This window comes from Epinephelus lanceolatus, chromosome 3 (assembly GCF_041903045.1).
Source record: "Epinephelus lanceolatus isolate andai-2023 chromosome 3, ASM4190304v1, whole genome shotgun sequence".
NCBI classification, from domain to species: Eukaryota; Metazoa; Chordata; class Actinopteri; order Perciformes; family Serranidae; genus Epinephelus; species Epinephelus lanceolatus.
The window spans coordinates 21436433-21447201 of NC_135736.1; the positions used below are offsets into that span (position 1 = coordinate 21436433).

At 38.6% G+C, this 10769-nt stretch overlaps 1 protein-coding gene across 2 annotated transcripts; it reads right to left on the reverse strand.

Moving 5' to 3' along the window:
- Window positions 1-7429, reverse strand: LOC117255485 (hsp90 co-chaperone Cdc37). 2 transcript variants are annotated; one of them, XM_033624447.2, is made up of 8 exons: window positions 7097-7429; window positions 4714-5010; window positions 4521-4626; window positions 3781-3896; window positions 3567-3689; window positions 3275-3457; window positions 1709-1780; window positions 1-1555 (listed from the first exon to the last, which is right to left on the reverse strand). In XM_033624447.2, the coding sequence occupies exons 1-8, from the start codon at window positions 7211-7213 to the stop codon at window positions 1439-1441; spliced, it is 1131 nt and encodes a 376-aa protein (XP_033480338.1). In that variant the 5' UTR covers window positions 7214-7429; the 3' UTR covers window positions 1-1438. The 2 variants fall into 2 exon arrangements, with proteins under 2 accessions (XP_033480338.1, XP_033480339.1); XM_033624448.2 differs by having other exon boundaries at window positions 7048-7429.
- Window positions 7430-10769: the final 3340 nt, after the last annotated feature.

Here is a 10769-nt window from a genome sequence, read left to right on the forward strand (position 1 = left end):
CCCAACCCTGGTGAGAAGAAAATAAATAAATAAAATACTACTACTACTAATAGTACATAAATAAATAAAATAAGTAATAACATAAAATTATAATGACAGCAGTGCATAATTTGCAAAAAGCTTCAAATTATTCAAACTCAACTGTTGGCTAGTTTAATCTATAACAAATCATCATATTCTAAAAGTATGTTTTGTATGCAAAAATCTTAAAGTAACTAAAGCTGTCAGATCAATGAAGTGGGGCAAAAACTTCAACATTTCCCTTTGAGCTGTCGGGGAGTAGAAGTATAAAGTTGCATGAGATGGAAAGAGTCAAGTGAAGTAGAAGTACCTAAAATGTCTATTTTAGAACAGTACCTGAGTAAATGTACTTAGTTACATTCCACCACAATGACACCTGACAGTCTCAATAACAAACCTCACCTTCACCTAACCCATGTTCCAAACATTAGCTGCTGCGGTTATATTCAGAATTCACTGCACTGGGCAAAAACTAGAGTCTAACAAAACTGTCATGAATAACTGATATCAGCTGACTTTGACTACAAGATACTCAGTGGTCTTAAAATTCACAGAACTTGTAAGTGGGTTAACTCGATAGATTTGTGTTTACCATATAGGCTTCTAGATAGTGGGTGTCTCTCCCCAAACTGACTTGAGATGGCGCTGTTGACCACAGTACAACAACACATGACCGTTCAATATGTAAATGGTAGGTGCCTGTGATGGCATACTAAACTTTATTTATTTATTTTTTAAAATAAAATATGACATTTGGATGACTTTTTAAATGTATCAGAGTTTCACGAGTCAGAGGTATAAGCCAGTGTCTCAGAGCTTCACATCCAGTCTGTTGCTGTGTTGCTCTTAAAAAAACTAGACGGCTCGGTGGCTGTTTTCTCAAGTGATCTTTCAAGCTGCTGTCTTCACTAACAAAGGATATGAAGAGAGGGAAAACCTATTCACAATTAAGGAACTAAGGACGCAGCAGCCAACTCTAACGTGTAAAACAATGTGTACGGGTAACTGTTCAAAATTAAACCTAACAGAATATCAATTTTTAGGTGTTAAGATGCCATCATCAGACACAGATACATAAAAATTAGGAGTGGCAAGGTAAGATGGTAAGATTGGTGATCGGTATCAAATCAGATGATTCTCACATTAATTCAGGGTTAAGTATCAATTTAAAATCAGATTGAGACCTGCATAAAAGTTACCTTATTCTGTAGTTATTCTGTTTGTGGTTGCACAAAGCAGCTTGTTTTAACACTGCTAATCCAGTACTCCAGTTTCTATTAATTACATGACAGTTTAGTACATATGCTTATTAAATACGTACATATGTATATTATGTTGGATGTATGACATTTCTTTTACACTGTTGGACTGTCAATCATTGTCAGCTAACAAGGAATGTTCTTCTCTCTCTCTCTTATTAATCTTCCTCATCCTCATCCTCTTCGTACTCTTCCTTTTCATCATCATCATCCTCTCCTGATTGAGGGACCCACAGTCCAGAGTCAATACACCTCCTAAGGTGGTACTTTCCTTCCTGTAGAGAGAAACACAGAGACACCTACTGAAGACACAGAACGAATAAAACAAACAGATACATGTTTTTGTAAATTAAAGCCACTTTCTGGCCTTCTTTATGTTGTTTTATTGATAAGAAGTTGCTATTTTAGGGGGTTTCAAACACACTCACCTCAGGGTCAAGTTTGCTGATAGCTTCCTGCAGCATTTGAATGTTCTTCTCATCAAAGCTTTTTTGTATTTCCTACAATACAAAACAAAAATGTCTTACATGGACCAATGAACATATTGTACCAAACAGACAACTGATGTCTCAGCACTGAAACTGAGTGAGTTTAGTTGGGGAAATACTTTCATGGTCACATTTGAAAACTTAATGTAAACCCTGAAATCTATAACTTCATATTCATGTTTCAGTGCCCAGTACAATTCTACTGATTTTCGACTTAACTTCATTATCTAATAATAATTATCTTAACGTCACAAAGAGAGGCTGAAAGATTACATGTGTAATCTCAAGACAAGTAGATAATGCTATTTACCTTGCACACAGAGAGCTCATGCCTGACCAGCGGAGTCCATTCCACTGAGCTGTGTATTGACTTCTCTGATTATCCAAATGGCAACATGCTTCATATCAATAGACTGCGCAAACACAAGCCTCAAAGTCTACAAACAACGATTTGGAAATCTGTGGAAAGAATGCAGTCTCCCCGCTGACTACACGGCCGTCAGTGTAAAAAATGAAATAAAAATGAATGACAGCATAGCTCGTAGCCATAAAGCTAACTTGTATGGGCCGATCTGCAGTATTGACTTTTGGCTTGCAGCTTCAGCCGCTACAGCAAAACAAGGTGGTCACTGTCCCGGGGGATGTAGAGCAGGGAAACAGACACGTTTTGTTGCATTGTAAGGTTATATCAAATATCATTGGTGTAAATTCAGAGTGTACATCCAGGTGTAGAAAACTTCCTATTTTCTAAACAAGGCTTGTTAGATCTCACCAACCAGGATTTATTGATTGGGTTATTTTGAGACCCTTTATTTATTGAATTAGCTTATAATTATGCAGTTGTCTGAAAATATAGTGCTCTCTTGCCTGTTTGAGGAGATTTATTGTGATCTGCTGCACTGACACTCAAAACACGTAACAAGACTGCAGAAGTTAGCTGAAAAGTTGACTCTAACCTGCCAAATATAAAGCTGAATTACACCTGCTGTGGCTGTGAATAAATGTGTTCTAATGTCTGAAGAAAGTGAGTGTTTATAATGAACTGATTTCATTTCTATATTTGACTAAATTGATGAAATAAGACACATGTTAGTTTGCAAATTGTATTGACATTACAACTATTGACAACTGGGGTTAAAAGTAACCCTGATACATTCCTGTGCTGCAGAGGAAGAAGTCACCAAACTTCTCTTCAAAATCTGACAATCTAATGAAACCTGGCTCAGGACAAGAAGTAAATACTTTGTAAAACACTGTCTTCAATCCAACCTTTATCATTCTGTATATCAGCATTAAAACTAATGAACCTCGTTTCAGTTATTTCAAGAAGAGTCCATCCTCTGAAGACCTGTTTGACAACGCTCTTGTTCACAGCTAGTTTGTTGCCCTCTGTTAATAGTTCGTTATTCCACATGCAAACAAACATTGGCTGACTACTCTGACCTCTCTCTTCCCTGAAATACGCAGAACTCTGTGTATGCTTGCGTGTGTGTGTGAATGGTTCACCTTTGGCAGTGATGCATAAACCTCCACAGGGTCTAAACCACCTGGGCCTAGTCTCTTCTTCCTCTCTTCTTCCTCTAGTTCCTTCATAGTGCTCTCCATACGCATCTGCGCACAGCTGCGGATCCGCTCCTTCAGCAACTGCAACTCATGGTCAAACGCGTCTTGGTACGGCTTGTCTGCAGTCTGACATGGACACAAAACACTTAAATGGCCATACACCAACTCAAATAACTTTCTCTGTGGAAAGTGACTACATATACAAACAGGCAGAGAGCATGTTGGGTTTATTGACCTTGATCTTTGAAAAGAATTGTCTGAAGCAGCCTCTTGGGTCGACCTTAAGCGTCCGAGCCAAGTCCAGGATAAACTGCATGACGATGGCCTGGTGGGCCACTTGCTCCATGAGTGCGTGTTTCTACAATAACATGGAGAATTTACAAGGCTTGACCTAGCTAGATTTTTTGGTTACCTGGAACATGTATGCACACTTTTCTCACAACACTCACCTCATCTATCTCAAAGTCAATACAGATGACAACAAGGTAATTAGCCGTCTCTTCACACACCAGATGTGGGTTGTCTGACAGATACTTCTGACTGTCATCCCAGCGCCGCATCATACCTGGCGCACACACAAACAAGTCCAGCATAATGTTAATTCAAATTGAGCTCCAGGGATTGTGTTTTTAATGCAGGAAGTCAAATATGATCTGCATTTAAGTGATCATAAGAACGCTGTGGTGTGATGACTAAAAGCCTTATATACATGGGACTAGAATCACCTGGGGACCTTATGTGATTTAGAAATTTAATTAAAGGCAGAAAGTGTTTTTTTGTTTTGGTTTGTTTTTTACAAAACGAGGATGCTTCACACACATCTTTAACCCACCATCACAAAAGATCTACAATATAACTACAGCTTCAAAGTGGGCACCCAAGATAAGCGTCACCAATTCAGTATCTCATACTGAGATATGGCATTGAGTGTCAGCCAGAAATGATTATGATATCACTTTGAAGTTTACCTTTAACCTTTTCGATATAAAATGGTATCACTTTATCATTTTATCCTTGTAAACATTTGTGGGAAAGTATGCTTATGTCATAAATAGTGCATGAATTTATTTTTTTATTTAGTGTGTTTGAACAACAACATGAAAGAGTAGAGATGAAGAGAGGAATAGCGTGAGGGAGCAGGAAGGCAAAGACAACAAACACACTCAGTCACATCAAGACTAAAGCATACCAAAGTGTCTGATTTCCTTTGCGTACTTCTCCACAAAGGTCATGTGCTTCTTCAACTTCTCCTGCTCGGTTTCCTCCTTTGGAACAGGCTTGATGTTGAGTACACTCTAGCAAACAAGATAAATAGATAAATCAGGATACAGATGAGTCACACTAAATCTTGCAAATCTTGTGACCCTGATGTGATGCCTTACCTTGCTGAAACCTTCTTTGCTGATAGTGTCAACATTCCAGGCTTGTTTCTTTCCCTCTCGCTGGTGTTCTTCGATCATTTTCTCGAACGATTTTACATCTTTCTTCAGTTTTCTCACCTCGGCCTGGACTTTCTTTAGCTCAGCCTCTCTTTCCTCATCCTGCTCTCCATCTGTCCTTTTTTCTTCCAACTCTTTAAGGCGTCCCTGGGCTTCCTCTAATAGCGTCTTGCATTCTGATATGTTACACTCCAGATCTTCCCCTCTCTGCTGAAACTCAGCCATTCTCTCCAGCCGGGCCTGTAGTGGCAGGCCAGAGTGGATCAAAGTTAAGATAAATGAAAAAGAAACAAAAGACACAGATGGTTGGAGTTGAGGAGAGGGTAAATGGAATCAGGTGGAGAGAAGTGGCTAAAAGGTAAAGTTAGAAGAAAACTATAACACAGACATATAAAACAAAAATGTGCATGACTGACATAAAACAGTCTGAACATGCCTGAGATCTAATTAACAAGGAGCTATGACGAATCAGTGCCTAATGTGGGAGAAGGGTCTCAAATCTAAAATATCTTGGAAAATATTAGACGGAATTATTATGCCTGTTGCTTTCTCTGCAAATAAATATATTAAGGGCATGAATCAGAATGATTTCTCCAGCCTCATCTCAACTAAAACATACAATGGCAAAATTTGAGGTTCTGTCAGTATCAATGACACCAGTGTACCAGCCTATAACATTTCAAACACATAGGCCAGAGCTATTTTTGTAGCTTTCCCACATAAAGTAAGCTCTGATTCCTAACAAATATTAGATTAAAGATTAAAGAAATACTGGGAGTGATAAAAAACAAGGGAAACCGGGGAGATGCTTGAGACTACAAGTCACTTTCAACTAGCTAGTCATGTGACACCAACTAAGCTCATTATTTATACAGAACCAGAGCCATACAAACGGAGGTTGACCAATGCAATCGGGAGCCACGTTAGTTCTGTAATTACTCTAATTTCTAGCGACTTGGGATTTCACGCTGCACAATTTGATGTCTATTTTGGGCATTTGGGTTGAGACGCCCTAAGAGATTGCAAGATAAATGTGTGGGGTCTTGAGACAATTAGCAAAATAGGAGAAAAGAAAGAAAATGCATGTACTGTCTGTACTGTTTCTAGAGTCTAACTGATGCTTGACTTTTGACGCTCAATATCTCAGGGTTTAAAAAAAAAATTGTATGATACATCGGCAAATATTCATTTTTAACTAAAAACTTAAGGCTTGGTTGTTGTGATATGGATGCAGGAAGATTTTAATGTTGAAAAATGAACTTGTCAGTTGTCTGATTTACAAACTGATGGCAACACAGATCATTTTGATAATCTTAACTTATCTACATAATCTCAGCTTTATCCAGAGCTTTTTACTGCGTCTCAGACTGTATGTCTGAGAGATGTGATGGAAAGCTCTGGAAAAGGCCTAGACGAAGGCCTTGTGATGTGGCTGTAAGCTCTGGAAAGAAGCTAGTAAGTGGTTTTTCCAGGGTTGAGCGTGAACCTTTGCACTCTAACTCAAAACCAAATGGTAATAGGGTAGGGCTGCAACTAACGATTATTTTTATTGTTGACTAATCTGACGATTATTTCTGCGATTAGTCGACTAATCATTTTATTGAAAAATGTGTTAAAATGTTGAAAAATGTCAGTCTGTCTCTCCCAAACCCCAAAATTATGACATCTAATGTCTTGTTTCGTACTCATGCCAAAGGGTTTTAGTTAACTATCATGGGAGAGTGTGTAAAGCTGCCAATATTTGAACATAAGAAGCTGCAATAGGAGTATTTTGGGGTATTTTTATAGTACTTTTCTGGGAAAAATGACTCAAATTTAGACGACTACTAAAGTAGTCACCGATTAGTCATCGATTCCTACACATAAAGTTTGGACAATGTTGATAGCTGTTAGCAAACACTGTAATCACATAGATGTGGTCACATTTTTTTTCTGGTGTTTTCTTTGGCTTTCTCTTGATTTTACAACTATTAATTTATGGCTTACACACTTAATTTTGCCTGTTTTCATACAGCCTAATGCGTACAGTGTCTCTTCCTTCACCATCTTTTTTTACTTTTCTTCTCACTTTTAATTCCTTTGTCCTTGTTGTTTTTAAAAAGGTGCTAACGGCTACATAAAGTTTACTAGCTAGTTTTTAGCTAGCAGACCCTTTAGCGTCACACAATCTGACGGGTCACAGATTTCTGTGTAACACCTGTTGGTCACCTCGCCGTCTATATGGCTACCTCTGGTTATCATTTACTAAGTTAACTCACTTCTACTGGTCAAACTAACCAGGTATACGACTCCAAAGTTCACGGCTACCACAAGTTTCTCTGCTGACCCGGTGTCTCATTCTGAACAAGCTCGGTGTGTCCACGAACGGACTGGTAACGTCTTCATCATCCGACACATAGATGTGGTCCCAGGCGCTGTAGTCGATGCCCGCTCCGGTGCTCATATTCACGGCTCCTTCTGCCCCCCCTATCCTCGGGTTTTCCGTTTCAGCTACAGGAGAAGGAGACAGCGGATTCAACAGGGGCACTGTACTGACAAGACGGCAGCAAACAAGACGGACATTGACAGTTTATAATCCTCTTAACGGCACAGGCAGCCACAAGCCGTTTACAGATATCCCCTCTTTAGCGGCAGCTCCGCGCGCCCGGAATCCAATCAGTAGACGTCATCATGAAGCGTGCCAGTCGGGTTGTTCATATCGATCAATCAGCATCTATTAGCTGCAATTATAATGACAAAAACATTAATAATTTGCAGTAGTGGAATGTAACTAAGCACATTTATCGAGCACTGTGCCTAAGTAGGCTTGTACATTTGTTTTTGGATACTTGTAGGCCACTTTACTAATTCTATTTTCTGCTCTACTAACGTTACATTGCAGAGAAAAATGCTGCATGTTTACTCCACTATGTTATTTGATAGCTTTAGTGGGCCACTTATTATTTTACTGATTCAGATTATTGAAACAAAATATTTTTAATATTATGGTGTGCTACCCAATAGGCTGGGTATTTTAACCTGTAATACACCTTATATATAAAGGGTATATGAAGTTGCCTAGTTAAAAGTAATAAACACATGACCACACTAGTAAGTAGGGGAGAGCGGGGTACAAGCTAACACAGTTTAGTTTGGGCTGAATGTTATTAAAACTGTGTGAGATTTTTATTTTTTTATTTTTTTTATTCTAACAACATGCACATCTCTGCTACAAAGAAACAGTTGCTGTCTTTTTCCCTAGAGCTTACCTTTCTTCTACAATTGCACTAAGATGTGGTGGAAGTGAAATGTTTTAACATACCCCAAGGGTGGGGTGAACTGTAACAGGCAGAGGGTTAATTGTAACACTTGCTGGAAAAGTCTGTTTAACACAATTAATTCAATAAAATTCTATCTATATACTGTAGGTCTCCATCTACATCTGGGAAAGGATAGGTATCTATCCATCTGTGTCCAGTGGTTGGACTGATAGATGTACTGTACATGGAATGGGCAACCTTGATCCACATGTCAAAATGTAAGTATTGAATATTTTAATTTTGACAAGACTGTGACACTATGTCAATAAGGTAGCGTACACATTAAAAATACAAAGTATATCTCATTAAATCAAGGATGTGAAAATGTGCTATAGGAGGCTTAGTATTACCACTGTGTTACAACTAACCCCATGGGGTGGAAATTTCCCCTGCTGGGAGTTGGTTACATAGTTCAAAATGGTGCTGTGTTTAAGGCAATGAGACAGTTGTTAAGAAGATATATGATTGGATTCTGTGTAATCGAAAAACAAGTATGACAATGAAATGTACTTATGTCAGCTGAAAACACTCTTTGTTAGTGAACCCAGCTGAAGCACGTCCCATCTCTGTGGAATTTTGCGGGTCACTGTTTGGTGGTAGGTCAACTGGTTGAAGGCGTGAAAGGATCGACCCTGTGTAACCACATAAAAAGTCCATGTTACCATTTACCCTGTGTTGTGCCCCGCGCTCCCCTACAATCCAATAATGTAATAAACATTATTCTGAAATGGGCCATTCTGCATAACCTATTCTTACTTTTATTATTTTAAGATGCCTATATTTGTACTTATACCTGAGTAAGATTTTGATTGCAGGACTTTAACTTGTAACAGTATTTCTACACTGTAGTATTGCTACTGTTATCAAAGTGAAAGATCTGACTGCTTCTTCCACCACTGATAATATGATACTGTAGTAAGTCTTTCTTGAATTGACCAGGTGTACAGTGTCAATCTTTTTTATATCTTGTAAATGATATATATCCTACTACCTACTACATAAACACACCTTTCAATGTATTTTTTGTCTTTTGTCCTCCAGTGTGTAGGTGTGTGTTTTGTAGGGAAGATATTCTTGTTTGTGCTGTGTTTGTGTTTGTTTTGTCTGTTTTGTTCATAGTTTAACAAAAAGAGAATAGCAAAACATATTTGATATAATAATTATTTAACATCTTTTTTTTTTTTTTTTTAACAACATTTATTTTATTTATCTTGAACAGTGTGTGCCTGATCATCTGTAGGATGTAAAACAACATTTAGGGCTACATGTATATCTTTGAGAAATTTCAATCTAGGCAAGTATTCTCCACGCATGATTAATGTGTGGAGAATTCAGTTTTTACTGGGTATTTAAACACATTGTTATAATGTAACTGCTATAGTTCATTCAGCCCAATATTTGACTTTCTGGATCCAGTTTTCTGTGTGTTGAGGAGCTCTAGGAAGATTTTTATTGAGTGTATATTTTTCCAAAGTCTGCACTTGTGCAATTGCAAGCATGGACTTTTGCCAAAATAAACATTGAAGTGCCAGCAAGACTTTCAGGCCAGGATGCACAGGTGTTTCCTCTGGAAGTGTTTTAGTTTTATGGGCTTGTGATCATGCTGTAAACATACCCATAATATTCTGTGACAGCTTGCAAAAACTGTAAGCCGTGATTCCTTTTCAGTGATAGGGCTGTTACATACATGAATGAAGAGTACTAGGGCATGAAGGATGGGCCCTCTTTCTTGCCTCAGATTCATAAAATAAATTTAGGCCTATCAGGGTAATGCATGCCTATACAAGGAGGAAATCACGCTTAGTCCAAGAATGCTTAGAAAGTTTGTAACATACATGAGCACTGGCTGGATAAGAGAGCAGATAACATATTGTGGCATGTGTTTAATCCAACCCCGTCTGGTATTTGATGAGTTTGGAGTGAGAATGTGTTTCTTCATCAGTAATGACCTCCTCTTTCCTCTCCTCATCTCCTCCAAGTTTCCTGGTAGCAGAGTAGAGGTATGCCTAGTAATGGAGGGGAGGAAAACAGTGAAATATTTCTGGGATGTATTTACTCGCTCCATCCTGAACAGAATGTTTGTGGTGGACTTTCTCATGAAAGCCTCAGAGATCAAAAAGCCTGCAGAGTTCAGAAGGAGACAAGCTAACTCAGCGTTAAGGAATCATAAACAGGAAATATGTCTTCCAGTGTCATAAGCACTTTCAGGGTGTACTGTCCTTGCCATTTAGCCACACTGTAAGACTTAGTAAGCATGTCTGACAATCCTTCACGTATGAGGCAAGGTCGGATTCTTCCATTGGATAACTGGACTCTAAGGCCAATCTGTGATTGTAATACTTTATGTTCACTTATTTATGAAAGGAAAAGCAGATGAAGTAGTATTTTTAATGTACTTCTGCATCAATATTGTGGTGTTTTAACAGTACCTTTTTCCATATATTTGCAACTGCTTAAAAATGCAATAAAATGGGGCGCCCGGTGGCTCAGTGGGTAGAGCAGGCACCCCATGCACAAAGGCTACATATCCTTGCTGCAGCAGCTGTGGGCTCTATTCCAACCTGCAGCCCCCCCCTGCTGCGCGCCGCCCCCACACCCAACATCCATCCCATCAATCAAAGGCTAAAAAGCCCCCCAAAAACTATCTTAAAACAAAAAAAAGCAATAAAATATCAATAAAAGACACGTGGAAACATCTCA